We start from the raw sequence: 16,929 nt of genomic DNA, 5'->3' as shown, positions 1-16,929 counted from the left end.
GGGGCAACCATGGGAAACATATGTGTGTCCCTTCACTAAGGTCAGTCCATCTTGGATATCATGCACTTTTTGGTTGGTGGCTTCCTGATCATCGGGGAAGTCTTCTTGGTAGAGGCTGAGCAGATTATAGCAAACAGATCTGAGTGCAGCATTGTACCAAGGAAGTTATGGGACTTAAGGATGTAGGAGGTCTCTTTGGTGGGTCCCTTCAGGTCAGCATAGTGCTCCTCTTTTTGGGATAGGGTGTCTGCTTTGTTGTTCCTAGTACCTGGATGACAGGAGATTTTAAAATTAAATTGGGAGAAGAACAGCTGTTGCTGACTGAGGGCTTTGGTCTTCCATAAATATTCCAAGTTATTATGGTCCATGTATACTTGGACTGACTGTTGGACCCCTTCGAGGTAGTGTCACGACTCCTTGAAGGCAGTCTTGATGCCCAGGAGTTCCTTGTCTAGGATTTCATAATTTTGCTCAGTGGGAATGAGGTTTCTAGAATAAAAGGCACATGGGTGCATCACTTGCTGGGGCCCAGGTCTCTGGGAGAGCACTTCTCCAATTGCCAGGTTAGAAATATCTGCTTCCACAATGAAGACTTATGTGGTACCAGGGTGAGCTAGTAAGGGTCAATGGTCAATGCAAGTTGTCGGCGCTCAAAGACTCTTTGGGCCTCATGAATCCAATTGAACTGGGTGTTCTTACACAACGGGGTTCAAGGGCTGATCTGCCCTGAGAATTTTGAGATGAACCAGCGGCCAAAATTTGTAAAGCCCTGAAAGCACTGCAGTTTGCAGATGTTCCGGGACACTGCCCAGCCGAGGACCACCTTTACCTTTTCTAGATCCATTTTGATTTTTCTGGGTATAGAATGAATCCCAGGAAGTCAGTAGAAACACAGTCGAAGGCTCACTTTTTTCAATTTGGCATACAGTCCACATTGGCGATGCCCCTCCAGGAAGTTCAGACATGAGTTGTGTGCTCTTTGGGATTGCCTGAAAAAATAAGTTGTGACAAAGTTCCTCCTCCTCTACGTTGGTGGGTATTGCGCTTATTGGCGGATTTGCTCGCCTTGGAGCTTCACGGCAGCCCTCAGTTTGGCAGTTTTCATGAATCCACAGTCCAGGTCGACTCCTCCTGTGTCTGACCAGGAGTTGGGAGGTTTGGGGGAAACCCGGGCCCGCCCTCTACTCCGGGGTCCAGCCCAGGGCCCTGTGGAATGCAGCTGTCTAGAGTGTCTCCTGGAACAGCTGTGCGACAGCTACAACTCCCTGGGCTACTTCCCCATGGCCTCCTCCCAACACCTTCTTTATCCTCACCATAGGACCTTCCTCCTGGTGTCTGATAATGCTTGTACTCCTCAGTCCTCCAACAGTCCACGTTCTCACTCTCAGCACCTCTTGCTCCCAGCTCCTTACACGCACACCACAAACTGAAGTGAGCTCCTTTTAAAACCCAGGTGCCCTGATTAGCCTGCCTTAATTGATTCTAGCAGCTTCTTGATTGGCTGCAGGTGTTCTAATCAGCCTATCTGTCTTAATTGTCTTCAGAAGGTTCCTGATTGTTCTGGAACCTTCCCTGTTACCTTACCCAGGGAAAAGAGACCTACTTAACCTGGGGCTAATATATCTGCCTTCTATTACTCTCCTGTAGCCATCTGGCCCGACCCTGTCACAAAGTATAATATCAAGGCATACTACTATGTATTGATGTAGGATGTCCCAGGACATTGTCATTAATGAAGTGCTAGAATGTAGCAGGGGCATTTGTCAGGACTTATCTCTAAAAATTCAAAGTGGCTATAGCAGGTCCGAGAATCTTCCACTCATCTTCAGCCCTAATGAGCACAAGGTTGTATGCCCCCTGAAGGACTAGTTTTGTGAATATTCAAGTGGCCCCCTATTCAGTCCAACAGCTCTGGATTAGGAGCAGCAGGTACAGATTTCTAACGGTTATCTGGCTCAACGCCCGATAGTCTGCACAATGAAGGAGGCTGCCATCTTTCTTTTTCACAAAGAGAACAGGTGCCCCAGCAGGTGAGTTGGATTTACAGATGAAACCTGTGGCCAAATTCTCTCAAAGGTATTTCTCTCAAAGGTATCTCACATAAGGGTACTAGCTCAGATTCAGACATGGCATAAACCTGGCTGAATGGGACTGTTGCCCTGGGCTGTAAGTCTATAGGACAATCATAATCCCGATGGGGAGGTAGAGAGTCTGCATTTTTCTTTTCGGGTCTTTGATTTTAAGGGAACCTGCAGGGTCTGGGCTGTTGTCTCATCCATAAAATTATAGTTGGTGCCCAAATCAATGAGGGCTCTCTGCATGGGCAGTTGCTGAGGCTGGCCAGGGATCCATAACCTAACAGGCACTTGGAGTTCTGGCACCTCCTGGTGGCATCCAGTGTGTGTCCCTCTCAGGACTTGTGTTTGGGACTCAGGGTTATACCTTACTTTCATGCGCAGATTGGACCAGGACTGGGTTGGCTTGTTCTCCAGATCTTTTGGGTCAGGCTTCAAGCCAGGCAGATGGATATGAAGTGGCCTGGCTCACCACAATAGAAGCATAGATTGAGGTATCACCATCTGTCTTTTTCTTTTGGGATAAGTTTCCAGCGAGCAGAGTCTATCTGTATCTGCTTAGCACACTGAACAGAGTTTCATGGTTGTGGTTGATACAGGGGATTGGAACCACCCCCTTCTCTCCTTGCACAGCTCCCACAACTGGTTGTCAAGTTGTATAATCAGCTCGATAAAGGTGTCCAGGCTCGCTGGAGTTTCCACTGGAACCAGAACATCCTTGACCTTGTCACTTAGACCTCACTGAAAATGGAATAGCTGGTTGCCCCATTCCACTCTGCGTCCTATGTCAAAAGTAAGCAACATAGGCAGCAACAGTACCCTGCCGCTTCTGGAGAATCTTGAGGACATCCTCAGAAGTGCAGGCACAATGCAGGTTTTTGAAGATTGTTGACATTGCCTGCCATACGACATCCCAACTGGTTAGTACTGGTTAGTTGCCCTCTAATAGGGGGCATACCCAATCCAGTGCTCCCCCATTAGCAGGCTGAGTACCAGGCCTACCTTAGCCTGGTCAGAAGAGTACACTTGCAGCTGAAGTAGGAACTGGACACAACAATGCTTTATAAACCAACAGAACTTCATGCCATGCTCATTGAAATGTTCCAGCAACAGAGTCACAGGTCCCTGCACAAGGAGTGCCAGAGCAGTTGCAGTCCAGAGGCCAGCTTTCTCTGCACAGTATGCTGCCTGATTCTCTGTGTCAACTGGGTAAAACGGGCCTGTGTTGCCCGGTAGTCTGCCTGGAGGTGGATTACCACTCAGTGTTTTCAGGTTCCCTTTGGGAAGAAAGCCTCACTGGTTCCATTCTGCAGGGCCTTCTGCACCACCAGTCCAAGCAAAGTGATAGCGAAGGGGACATAAGTGGTGTAGCTTAGTGGTCAGAGCAGGAGTCAGGTCTACTGAACAGAGCAGCATTCAGGAAGGGGAAAAAAGTAGAGGGTCAGCACCAGAGTCAACTGCCGATTACCAGAGCCAGGGGTCAAGACAGAGTCAGAGCCAGGAATCGAAGCTGAGAGTCAGAACCAGGGTCAGATACCAAATGTCAAAGTCAAGGGTCAAGCCAGAGTCAGAAGTTGGAGCCAGCGGGCAGAACCAGGACTGGTAACTAATGGTTGGAAGCAAGGCATAAAGGGCAGGACTGGAGGAGAGGGAAGGATCAGGTGTAGTAACCCTGGCACTGGCACCTCCGGCAGCTGTGATGCAGTGGCACATAATGCTATCCTGGGGGGAGAGATGGCCAATGAGAGGGCAGCTCGAGCTGGGTGGGGGTCTGGGAATCCAACCAAAAAAGACAGTTGGAAAAAGCTGTTAGAGAAGGAGGAACGGAGAACAATCTAGATGCTGAGTTGGCTGATGAACCAGAGCTGGGATATGAGCTGAGGTGATAAAAGAATAGGAGAATAAAAGTAGGGGACTGGGAAGTGAGAAGGAAAGAAAGAAAATAGGAAAGGTTTCATGTCAGGAAAAGCAGAAGAAAATAGACCTGGGTACGTGAGCAGACACTATTAAAGAAGGGAAGCAGAGGTAAATAAAATCTACAGACTTACTAAGAGAGTATCAAGGGAAAAAACTGAAAGGACATATAATGGTGAAAAAGCAAATTGCTCAAAAAGCTGTGTTAAAATGAAAACAGATCCTGAAAACAGTAAACAAGAAGACCCTCACAGAGGACCTAAAGTAAACAAACAGAGAGAATGAATGTTTGAACATCTACTGAAAGAACACAGGTCAAAGGTGCCTAATAGGACAAAGGAGGGCTACTAGGTGAAGAAACTCTGCTTGTGGATAAACTTGTGCAAAGAAGTACAGCCACATAAACATTGAATCTGAGGAGCACTTCCAGCTGAAGAGAAGCAAAGAATCGGACAGCAAGAGTAGAGCTGGATTTACAACCAAGGAGAGGAAAAGTTCATGCTTCCCTAATGTGACCCGGTATATTGTGGAGTAATTTCTTTTGTTATTTGATATTAACTGCACAGAGTAAGGAAGAGTAGCCTGTACAAGCTCGCAGAGGTTACTGTGTTAGTAACCTATAGTTTATATGTGGCAAGTACTTGGTAATGTTCTATATTATTTAACCTCTTGGTACAACTTTTGGGTTTTCACTTATAAAGTTCTAAAAATTTTAAATAATCCTTTTTGTTTGACTCTGTCTCTTTTTACAGTTACCATAGCCTAGCTGGGTCACTACACAGCCACAGAGCTGTGTGGGAACCAGGAGCAAAGGCAGGGAACCAGGGGTAAGGCAGGAGCCGAGCAGGAATCAGGAACAGTGCTGTGTGCAGAATGCAGGCAGAAACAGGGCCCAATACAGCAGCAACAGAGAATCACCAAGCTGCTCAGACAACTTCCTGTCCCTCCTTCTGGCTTAAATATCATGGTTGGACCAACTGGTGAAGCTGGGTGATCCTCCAATCAGGGATCTTGTGGGTGGTGCATTGGCTGAGGCTTAGTCCTAGTAGCTCTTTGGCCTACCACATTTAATCAGACATTGGGTGGATGCTGGGATGCAATTGCTGTGTAGGAACTCACAGGCCTGGGTTTGAGACCCAGGAGATCATAATCTTATTTTAGAAAATTAAATAGCATTATTAGAGCCTTCCTGTGGGGCCCTGGTCAACTCCCATGGCTATCATTTTAAACAGCCCAACTCTTATAGAGAAGGGGGAGTTTGGGTTCCCAACCTAAAAAATTACTATTCAACTTTTATGATGTCACAGATGTCAAACTGGTTCCAGCATGTAAATACCCTTACACCCATGTGGGTGGAAACTAAACATGCATTAATACATCTTATTCCCCCGGCTGGTCTCCTCGATTTCTCTTTTGTCCAATGGAGAAAAATAAGGTGACTACAGTGGTGGCTGCACTAAGGGTCTGGGCTGTCCCAGCCATGCGGTATCAATTTCACCCTCACAGTCTTGCAAAAGCACCCATTTGGGGCAACGCAGACTTGCAAATTGGGAACAAACCTATAAATTAGAAGAACTGGCTAAGTATGGGCATCATGTAGATTTCCCAGATGGTCAATAATGAGGCCTTTGTCCCTTTTCTAACGCTATAACAATGTTATGACCTGCCTTCCTAAGTGGACTTGCAGTACGTACAGCTGACATCTGATATTTTATCCATTTTGTCCAGAAGTCCCAGAACTACTGGACACTTAATAAACTCCCCAGGCCCATGTCCACTATGTATATTTTGTTAATAAAGAGAAACTCCACTGTCTGGAGTTCTTTATGAAAGCACGTGGAGGAGCTTTATTAGAGCCCTTAAAAGAATCCCAGTGCCACAGCATATTATATAATTTTAGAAATGCCTCTGTGAATCTCAACATATTCTTGTTATAACAAAATATTTTATTCAAAAAGCATTGGACGCCTCTGAGGTTGTATAAGATAAAGGCTTTATCCTCTGATGATTGTTGGTACTTGAAGAAAGAAAATGGAACCTTGACCCATATTCTGTGGGACTCTCCAACAGCCAGGCAAGTGTGGAAAGAAGGTATGAGAGTTAAAATAGTGCTCAATTTCAGCAGTCAAACCTCAGCCAAAAGTTATACCCTTAGTTAGTTACCTGCTAAGCTGGGTTTAGCTCCACCACAAAGACTTTGGTGTTTGAGGGCTGCAGTGATCACCAAGCGCATTCTTCTACAAAAATGGAAGAGTAGGCTTATGCCCAGAATATAGCAGTGGTATTCGGAACTGTTTGAGTTAACAGCCAAAAGAAAGAATAGCCTATCACATAGAGAGCAATCATATGAATTAGAAGAAAATTGGACCCCATTTCCAGATAGATGTGGATAAAAGCATGTTGAGATGGCTTAAAGCAGGGGTAGTCAATAGGCAGACCATGAAGCTGATCCAGGGCTGGAACCATGCCCACTTCCCAGTGCTGGGTCCCCCCTCCCCCCCAGCAGAGGATGGTTCAGCTGGGCTGGGCTGTGGGGCACAGTGTGTCCCTGGGCAGCTGCTTGTACAGCCTCAGTTCCACCGGCTGTAGTCCAGGGATGGAGGGGGCGAGCAGCAATGTTGGGGGGGTGGGAAGGAGACATCTCCACCCCGCTGTGGGCAGCCTAATGTGTCTCCACTACACCCTGCCCCACCAATCAGAGAGTGATGATGGGGTGTCACATGCTCACACTGCAGCCCGATCAGACAGCAGAGCTGATTCAAATTGTTCTCTTCTTTCCCTGGAGACAGTAGGGCTGGCTGGACTACAGAGCTGCTACTTGTGGGCTGTAGGCCCCACAGGGCAACCCAGCAGGTAAGTGCCTGATGGGGTCCCACAGCATCCATTTGTGCCAGGGCACCAGGCACAGCAAATCCCCCACACACAGCCTCATGCCCCCAGTGTGGCCCCAGACGCCTCCACCCCAGCCTCATGTCTCTGTCCCTGAGCGGTTCCCAGAGCCCTCCACCCTGGTCTTGTGTCCTCCCCACCCCCTGTCCATCAGGGCCAGTCCCCGGAGCCCTCTCCCCACCCACCCACTCTGACTGGCCTCTTTCCCTCCCCAGTCCACCTCCAGTCACCTGCTTCTGCCACATCCCGGCCTTCCCCCACCTCCCCAGGGCTGCTATCTTGAGTGTCCTTGGTCCCTCCCACTACCTGGGGCCTCCTTTCTGCCCCTCTGCTATCTGAGCCCCCAGCGGGGCATGGCATCACATCGCCAGCTGGATCATAGTCCAATAGTCCATAGTTCTCCAGGCTGCAAGCTCAAAAGTACTCTCTCACACACACACACACTCACACCCTGCTTTGCTGCCCAGATCCCATACCCATTCCTCCCCCCTCCACACCCCGTCTCCATCTCTGCTATTTGGCTCAATTGGGGGCATCAAGGAACATTTGGGGAGGGGGGATGAGCAGCAATGATAGGTGGTTCTGGCCAGCCCCCATGTGTCCCATTTACAGTTTAGGAAAATAAGGTCACCCTACTCTCCGGGTGGAGTGGGCAGGGAGATGGCAGATGATCAGGGAGCTTGAGGTGGCAATCAGGGGGGCTAGGGGAGGGGAGCTGGGTTGGGGTCTGGTCCTTGACTATATCTTAACCAAGAAATGTGGACCTTGACAAAAAATAATTGACTACCCCGGCTTAAAGAATTCCAGACCCTCCCCAACTCCACCCCTTCCCTTCCCTATTCATGTATGTCTTTTATTTTATTATTGTTACCCCCAACATAATACGTTATGTCTATGTAGTTTTTTTAAACCAAAACATTGTGGCAAAATTGATACAAATTTGCAAAATGTTTTTGTGTTGCCAAATCTACCTTTTTCACCAAAAAAAGTTTTGGTTGAAAAATTTTGCTCAGCTCTACTTACTACTATGAGTAGTCCAGGTGACAACATCATAGTACTATTCACTGTAGAAAATGCTACACCGAGTAGTAAGTGATTGCAGGATCGAGTCCATAGATTTGCACTTGTATCTATCAGTTCACTATCTAATTCTTTCATAATTTTTCTTTAAAATTGTTGTATGTTGTATTTTTATTTCTGAAATTGCTTAAAGTTTCCTGTTTACACTTATTTGTTTTTTAAAGGTTTAAAAAGCTTATCCATTGCTTTGTTTTGAGACATAACATTAGAAGTTTCATAGTCACAATAATGTACTAGTTTTCTTTTCATTATAGTAAAACAAACCAAGGTGCCTACTGTAGAAAAAGAACATATCTGACTTTATATAGTATGAAATGTTTACTTTGTCACTAATAATCAATGACTACCATAACCCATTAAGCAGTTTTCTATTATATCCATTAGTACATTACACAAACCACTTTGTAAATGCACCTAATATACCCATTTTCTATAATCAGAAAAAACACAAGCAAACACACTTTCCTGCAGAGATTTATAGGACTTGTGATTTACAATAAGAAAGTAACAGTGCAACAGCAGTGCAGAGGGGAAAGCTCTAAAAAAATTAACTATATAAATATATCTAGTTGAAGTGGTTCATGAATGGATAATCACTGCACTGAAATGAACTTCATTCTGGTAAAAATGATGTTCTAACAAAGAAATATGTATCACATTTTAATAAGTGATTCTTATCATTTAAATTCAACCAATTATCTCACATTTTTCTTGCTACGCAGGCTATTCAATTACAATACCAAAAGTAATTGCACAAATGTATTTTAACTTTGGCCAACATAGAAGTAATTAAATAAAAGTTAATTGTGCTGTGGCCACTATGGCATCACAGAACTTTGAGGGTGTCTAAACTGTTGTTTATTGCCATAACAATTTTTAAATAAATTTAAAATAGAGTTAAATTGGTATAATTTGACAGGAATATTACAATTTCTACTATGGAGGATATCACATGTAATATAAATAAAGTGGCCTGGGCCCTCGAAAATAGAGATGTACTGACAATAGAATCTCAAATGAGTTAACCTTTCTTGCCTTTCATTTAAAGAATTTCCATTAATCTGGGTCTACTTCTTTTCTTCCAGTAGAGCACATTTAATGATTAGTTCAAGTTTTAGGTCAATAGGGTTTCAATTCATTCTATCTTACTGTGTTGCGCCTAGTGTAGTGTATAGTACTGGTAGCAGATTGCGTGCTGCAGACCTTTTCTTATTTGAAAAATGTCAAATGTCATAAATGCTTATGATAATGCACTTCTCACTTGCAACATGATGAAACTTAACATCAAAAGCCCTGTTACATACTGCATGACATATGACTAAAGACTAAAGTTGACTCCTTTCACCTGGATATGACCAGTATCCCAATTTTACTCAACTAAATCCAGATACCTTGAAAGTACCACTGCTATTACCTAACCTGCTTCATAAGTTTTACACCTATTCTGTGTTGAAGACCTCTCATCAGAAGGTTCCCTTTCTTCATTTTACAGACTCATTACCATGGGATGGTTAATTTTTTCTGCAAGTGACAGTAGTAACCATGGGTGAGAGTGTGGGGGGAAGTTGTGGGTTTTTCCATATAACTACAAACACACAATAGCTTCTCTGTCATTAACAACTGGATCACATATTAAAAAAGCATTCAAAGAAGAAAAGATACCATTCTAAAGGAAATGTGAGAGTGACTACACCATTGTGCAAAGCAATCCACCCAATAAATGCCTAAATTCTGCACCAATGCTAGTAATACAACAGAAACAAGTACCCTGCTGACACATTGAAGGCAGGGAATTTAAAATTACTATATTAATATAATGAATGGCTGTGACTTTAAACACTGACACATTGTACTTGTTAGCGAGAGTGAACAATTTATGGTTACTGTGAAGAATACAGGCATGAGGATGAGGGAGGTGATGATGGGGAGGAGGTGAATATCCCTAGCAGCTGCTAGGGAATCATGTCCCTACCTCAGTAAGCTGGATAGGGGAATAGCTCCAGATCCACTGCCCAGGATCCCTCCTTTCCTCCCCGACAGGAGTTTTTCCACGAGAGCCACATTCCCAGTGCGAGCAGCTTCCAGCAGTTCCTGGTCCTTCCCCATGGTCAGTAACCAAACACTCCCTCCCCCCTCGCAAAATACTATAGATATAGCTAAGCCCCTTCAAAAAATTCCCCTCCCTCGATCAAATAATCTCCTCCTTGCCTCAAGCCCTGCCTCAAATCTGGGCAGAGAGGAGATCCCTGCAGTCCCTACAGAACAGCAGCAGGAGGGAGCAGGAGAATCACCTCCTAGTTACACTAGCTCAATTCTGGGTGGAGTGTGGCAGGAAAGCGGGGGGGACGACTAGGAGGGAGGAAATTAGGCCAATAAAAGACCTTCCCACTCACACACCAAATCCCAGCCTGCAGGGTGAGTGAGGGGGGCTGCCTCAGCCCCAGAACCTGCGGGGGGGGGGGGCGGGGGGAAGACGAGATAATGACCAGCAGGGAGGGATGGAGGGAGGAGGCGCAGCCCTGGCCAGCCAGGCCCGTTGCTGGGGAGACACAGATCTCTCTCTCTGAGTGGCTGGCTGGGTTTGGCCCCACCCCCTCCCCGGATCCCAGTCCCAGCGCCTCGCCTTGCTGCTACCGCTACTGATGCTGCGCTGGGGATTCTGTCCCCTCAGCCGCTCGGCCCGGCCCGCCCAGCAACAAGAGCAAGAGCTTCTCGCGCTCCACTGCGGGGCCACGCGCGGCGGGACCGTTAACGGCAGCTGAAGACAAGGCGCTGCGCGTGCAAAGGGGGGAGGGGTCGCACACAGCGCTAGGCAGTGGCTCTGTATGGTGGCCGCTACCGGGGGGTGATAGAAGCAGGTGTTCCCGCTACAGCTCGGTCAGGGGAAGGGGCGGTGGTTCTTGCTGTGGCCTCGGAATAACGGCAGCTGGGTGAGTCCTGGAGTTTGGAGTGCGGGGGACGAGGTGCTGCTGAGGCAGAGGGCAGGAGCCTCACGCTGGGATCAGAGGGCAGAGTGAACCACCCCCCCCCCCGCCCGGTGGTGGGGCGGGGCTGCGTCGCTTGTGTGGGGAGAGGGGCTCGGGATTGCAAATGGGACCGACGGGAAGGAGCGCATGAGTTGGGGTGGGAGTGGCAACATCCAGCTCCCTGCCAGGCACCAGGCAGCGCAGACAGAGGGGTCTCTGGGATTCAGCCATGAGACCATGCGGGGGAGTATAGCTCTGAGCCACACAGCAGATCCCTGCAGATGCGGGGCAGGATAAATAATCAATGGCAAAACTCCCACTGACTTCATTGGGGTCAGGATGTCACTCATTGAGGAAGCAGGGGTCCACTGAGGTTGTCTCATGTTTGTCAAAGGAGGGGGAACACTGATGGACCTGGGGCCCCCTTTAGACTCGATCTTCCCCCATCCTGGTGCTAGTGATGCCGACACTGAGTGTTTTTAATGTGAAGCTTCTTCCATGATGACGATTTTTCTCCCACCTTGGCAGCTAGAGTAATTTTTCTCCACAACTCCAGTGGGATTTATGAGTTATGTGGCAAATTTGCTCTCTTGCCCAAGTCATTAGCTCATCCTTGTCTAATGCACTATTTGATACTGTTTATATATGAAAAGCCAAATAATAGCCTTTTCACCCCCACCTGATTTAGTAGATTACCTTTAGTATTTATTATTTCTGTAGCAACACAGGTGTTACAGGCAAATAAGACAATGCCCCTTAGAAGCCCTGCCTTATTGAGGGGAATGGCAAAGCACCCATTAACAGTGGGTGCAGGATCAGGTAATAAATTAATCCCTGATTCAGTAAACTCATATGAGTAAATTAATGCATACATGTAAGTGTTTGCAGAGTCAAGGCCTTAGTTAACAACCAAAAATAACATACCATGGTAGGCAAGAGATTAAGGAAGTATGTTGAGGGAGACCATATTAAATACTCATGGCCTTATCCAGTTTCCGTCAAAGTCAAAGTCAAATTTACCTGTTGACTTCAAAAGGAGATGGATTAAGTCCTTGGTGGGAAATACTGCTCTTTTAGGGAGCCATCTTTCCCCCCATATATAGCAGATCATATAACTGTTTTATTTCATATGTTTTAGTTAATTACATTGCAACTTTTAAAAAATGAAGTAAAGTTTATATCTTTACTAAACTTTCCAGTAACTGTAAAAATATACCATTTGGAATCCCAGTCCACCCATAATGCTGCAAATATAGCTGTTCATAGCCTATTTAAACAAATAAAAATCAGTTTCTATCCAGAAAATGAATCTTACATATTTTAAATTTTGTAGTATGGGAAATTATGGATGTTTTCCCCTAGAATGGTAGCAGAACACGTAACAGGGCATCTAATTATTAGGTGAGACTTCTCTATAGTTCTTGCCTTCCTGACTGAATACATACCACTATTTGATATAAACAACATAAATTTTAGGACCTGATTCTGCAAGCCTTTACTCATGTCAGTGTTTCCATTAAAGTTTATTTTTGTATAAATAAACAAATATGTGAATTAAGGTTTACCGTTTGAGCCCTTTGTCACAACTGATCTGGGTCACATTTGAACCATCTATCTAAAGTAGAGAGAATAAAATGCAGAGCTTATTACCGAACACCTTAGTCATCCAGTTCCAACAGTGAAAGTAATTATAAATGGAGTAACCCCCATTTCCCATATTCCACTATCTAAATCTAGGCTTTCTGTCTATTACATGGCTAGCCAAATGTAGCCCTTAGTTCCATCAGACAAAGGGATTGCCTCTATGTGGATGGCTAATGTGGCACATGGTGTGTATGAAGGTAGTGAAAACAAAGGCTCAGACCCTGCAATAAACTCTGCACTGGCAGGCTCCTCCACTTGTGCTGAGCTCTCTTCAAGTCAATGGGGTTCCACACAGGCTCAGAGGTCTGTCTGTGTGATGCTCATTGCAACATCAAGGCCAAAATGTGCATGTTTGCAGATAATAAGAAGATTGAAAGCAGAGCAAATGCTAAGGAACAACCAGATTTTAAGAATTTGGATTGTTTAGGTGATTGAACCAGCAGATGGCAAACATGACTCAGTGTAAACAAATGTTATATAATTAGTCCTTAGATTTTATTTTCCCCAGACTATGTGCTAAGTGAAAATACCATCCAGGAGACTGATCAGGAAAGAAACAGAGGACCAGTGTGGAAATATCATTGGGCCAAATTGTGCCCTCACTGACACTGGCAAATTCCGTGCGGCTCCTTGGGTGTAATTGAGTTCAGAATATGCCCCGTTGAAGCCATCAGCCCAGTGTCCAGCAGCAATAAAAAATCCAAAAATCCATTAGGTTGTGTTAGCAGATATAATCTAAAATAATTATTCTAAAAATTAGAAAGCAAAAATGATAAGGAATTTGGGCCAAACTATATAATAGAAGGGTTACTCATGGATAAGTGTCTAGGGTAGGGGTTCTCACAACAAATCTTTTGGTGGCTTCAGACTGCAGCCTCAAACTTTCACTGGTGGCTGCACTGACACTTTTCCCTAAAATACTTAATTAACTTTAGGAAAAACAATTAAATATGCACAGATACACATCCAAATCATTGTAATTTATATTTGTAGGGGGTTTTGGCAGACTCCCCCTTCAGGAGAGATATCTGTATATTTGTAAATATCACAGCATACTTAGTAGCTACCTGGGAGGCTATGAAAAGTGATAAGTGATATTGACAAACATACAAATATCACTTTTCACAGATAACTAGTAAGTCTACTGTAAAAAGTGATACTTGCATGTTTGTTAATATCACCTTTCTCAGCAAGCCCCAGGACTCATTAAGCCCGTGATGGGGAGGCTGAAGGGGGAGGCAGCAGGGGCCAGAGGCGATGGTGGGATGAATGCAGGGGGAGGCAGCTGGGACCCGGAGCAATGCGGGGGATGGATGCGGGGCTGTGGGAGGCAGCAGGGGGGATGGGTGATGAGTCCCACTGTCGCGTGGCCAGAGCCAGAGCCTGGTGTCTGCTGCCACGCGGCCAGGGCCAGGGCTCAATGCCTGCGGCCAGAGCCTGGAGCTGGGGACAGGAACTGCATAGCTGGAGCCAGGGATCAGAGCCCGCTGCTGCGCAGCGGGTCAGTGCCGGGGGCTAGTGCCTGCTGCCGCACGGCCAGAACCCAGAGCTGGATGCCGGAGCCTGGGGCTGCGCTCGCTGCTGCGTGGTCAGAGCCAGAGATTGGCACCCAGGGCCAGCTCTCACTACCGTGTGGCTGGAATCCCAGGAATAGAGTTGTGGGTTGGCACCTGCTGCCATACAGCTGGGGCAGGGATCAGTGCCAGGGGCTGGGGCCACGCAGTCGGAGTGGTCGGTGCCTGCTGCTGTGCAGCTGAGGCTGGGAATCAATGCTAGGGGCTGGGGCCACCGGGTGGGCTGGGGCCGGGGCCAGCATCTGCCACCAGATGGCCGGAACTGGGAGGAACTGACAAACTCCGGAGCCGTGGTCAGCACCTGCTGCTCCATGGCCAGAGCCAGGGGTTGGTGCCCGCTGCCGTGTGGCTGGGGGTCAGTGCCTGTGGCCAGCGCCTGCCACTGCACAGCCAGAGCCCAGGACTGGAGCCAGCGCCTGCTGCCACACATCTGGAATCAGGGGCCAGAGGCTGAAGCCCCGCAGCTGGAGGCCAGGGCCATGTGGCTGAAGCTGGGGGGGTCAGTACACACTGCCCCATGGTCATAGCCTGGGGTCACACAGCCAGGCTCCTGAAGTCCCATTGCTGGAGCCTGCTACCAAAACCCTCTCCTCCCAAGGTGGGTCAAGAACTCACCTTGCTCCTCCAGAGGTGGTGCAGGGCAGCACATCCGGGAGCAACAAGGAGGGAATGGGAGGGCCCGATGCTTTGCCCCCCCTCCCCCACACACACACACTCCATCACAGCCCAGAAGACTGTCATGGCTGCATGAAAAGCCGCCGGTGGCTGCATGCAGCCACCATAGCTGCATTTGAGAAACATTGGTCTAGGGCAGCTGAATCAGAGAATTCAGGACACAACTTGATCTGTTTCTAGATGACACTGATAGTAGAGTGTAGTGGAAAAGAAGCAGAATGATGGGATTCAATTGAACCAGAAATGCAGGTAGATTGGACCAGATGGCCTCTCCATTCCTAAAAGTTCTTATGTTCTTAATTATTTATGGCATAAGTACTGCATTGTGGGCAGTTTGAAAATTACATGCACCATGAACAGGTTCAAGAGACTTAAAATGTAGTACAGCTTGGTGATATATTCTGAGAGATAAGAGTAATTTGTAAAATAAATGTAATTTGTACAATAAGAGTAATTTGCAAAATAATTCCAAAATATGTTTCAATACATTTTATGTTTTAGAATAATATTGTTGCATACCTGAGCAGAATTTTGATTATGTGATTTTAGTATTTGGGCAGGCATTTTTCACTTATGTCCATTGTGGCATCATTCATAGAGTTCCAAAATTTCTCTGTAGCAGAAACAAATGCCTTAGATTCCATTTTTTTTATTTGCCAAAAAAGCAAAGACAGAGCGTTAGCATAACTAGAAATTTCTTAATGTGTTTGTCAGTTCAAAATACTGGATATCACTGTTACAAGTGTGTTGGGGCATTTTTTTTTCATTAATTTTTTTACCCTGCCACCATTACACAGTTTTGTTATCTCATCAGGACAGAATATAATTCCTTGACTTCCCCTTCTTCCTTTAATATATCAATTTGAAGGCAGATTAAATTGGGTTTTCTCTCTCTCTCCCTCCTTTTTCCCCTTTATATACAAGCAAAATTATAGATAACATAAAATCAAACAAACAGTTGCATAAAATACATAAGCATATCACTAAAACAAATGATTCAAAAGGTAAGATCTCATCAATCCTCCAACACAAGATTATATAAAGAAATGCAAAGAACTCAATAAGGAGTGCTGGCAGCCATTATGAGACAGCTACAAATAATGAAACAACCTGTCAAGTTAATTTTGCAATGAAAAAAAATTTCTTGTCCCTCTCCCCAACATTGCATACCCTGAATGAGGTCAGAGACAATTGCTGCCCTTATGTCCAAGGAATTAAAGGTGCTGCTCCCCAAACACTCCCAGTCCCAAGGTGCTGCATATCATCCCAAAGACTCTGAAAAGCGTTGTGTGTTTTGGTCTTTACACAACAAGCATAATATGAAGGAACCAAACAGGCACAGTGAGGTCCAAATGACCACCATACACAATGTGCAAAGCCTAGCTTCATATATACCCTGCTCTTCTAGCAGGTTTCAAAACAGAACACAGAAAGTGCCGTGAGATGGCTGGATTGTCTTCCATAGAGAAAATAAATGGAAATGGTCAGCACCTCTCAGGAAAAGACATTTAGCAATTTGCTGGATCAGACCCCTAGAGAAATTAGATATGATGACCGGTAGTACAATGAAATTAAAATTAGACAAATGCAGCTAATACAGCTAGAGAAAAATAACCGCAACCATTTTTGAAAGGGAGACACTTAGAAAGCAATAGTTTTAAGAGACCTGCCATGCGGGTGGTTGAGTGCAACAGACTTAGATAAGAAGGGGGGGAGTAGGGGCTCCCTCAAGGCCCCTCCAGATCCTGCTTCCAGTTATTTATAATGTTCTTCCCCTCAGTTTGTAGTACACGAGGGCTTCTCTAAATAAAACAGATAAAAGAAAAGTCCTCTCCCCTTTCTTTCCCTTATGAGAGAGAAACTCTCGATGAGGGACTCTGTATGAAAACAAAGAAAGGCAAAGGGGCTGACTGTCAGGCAGTCTTCCTGGATTCTACCCTCTGGGCTTAGTCTGTCAGTGGGTTTATTGTCTTTTAATGGGGTCTACCTTGAGCTCCTCCTCTTGGTTTGTACTGTGGTGCAGCTTCAGGAGCAGTGAGGTCTGCTGCTGTCTCTCCCTTGGCTGGTGGGTCTCTGCTGTCAGCAGTCTCTGAGATGGAGCAGTCCTCCTCC

The 16,929-nt window shown here is 46.0% G+C and overlaps 1 protein-coding gene across 9 annotated transcripts in view; it reads right to left on the bottom strand.

Annotated features, from left to right (window-relative positions):
- ANKS1B (ankyrin repeat and sterile alpha motif domain containing 1B) overlaps nucleotides 1-10,349 on the bottom strand; it is a 747,009-nt gene extending 736,660 nt beyond the window's left edge. For all 9 annotated transcript variants that reach the window (XM_073327424.2, XM_073327427.2, XM_073327426.2 and 6 more), the window contains exon 1: nucleotides 9,931-10,349. In XM_073327424.2, the coding sequence (XP_073183525.1) occupies nucleotides 9,931-10,064 (134 nt within the window). In that variant the 5' untranslated portion in view covers nucleotides 10,065-10,349. The remainder of the gene's footprint in view (nucleotides 1-9,930) is intronic.
- Between the last annotated feature and the right edge of the window lie 6,580 nt (nucleotides 10,350-16,929).

This window comes from Lepidochelys kempii, chromosome 1, assembly GCF_965140285.1.
Source record: "Lepidochelys kempii isolate rLepKem1 chromosome 1, rLepKem1.hap1, whole genome shotgun sequence".
NCBI classification, from domain to species: Eukaryota; Metazoa; Chordata; order Testudines; family Cheloniidae; genus Lepidochelys; species Lepidochelys kempii.
Note: the sequence above shows the minus strand (reverse complement) of the source record. Positions and strands in the feature narration are given on the sequence as shown.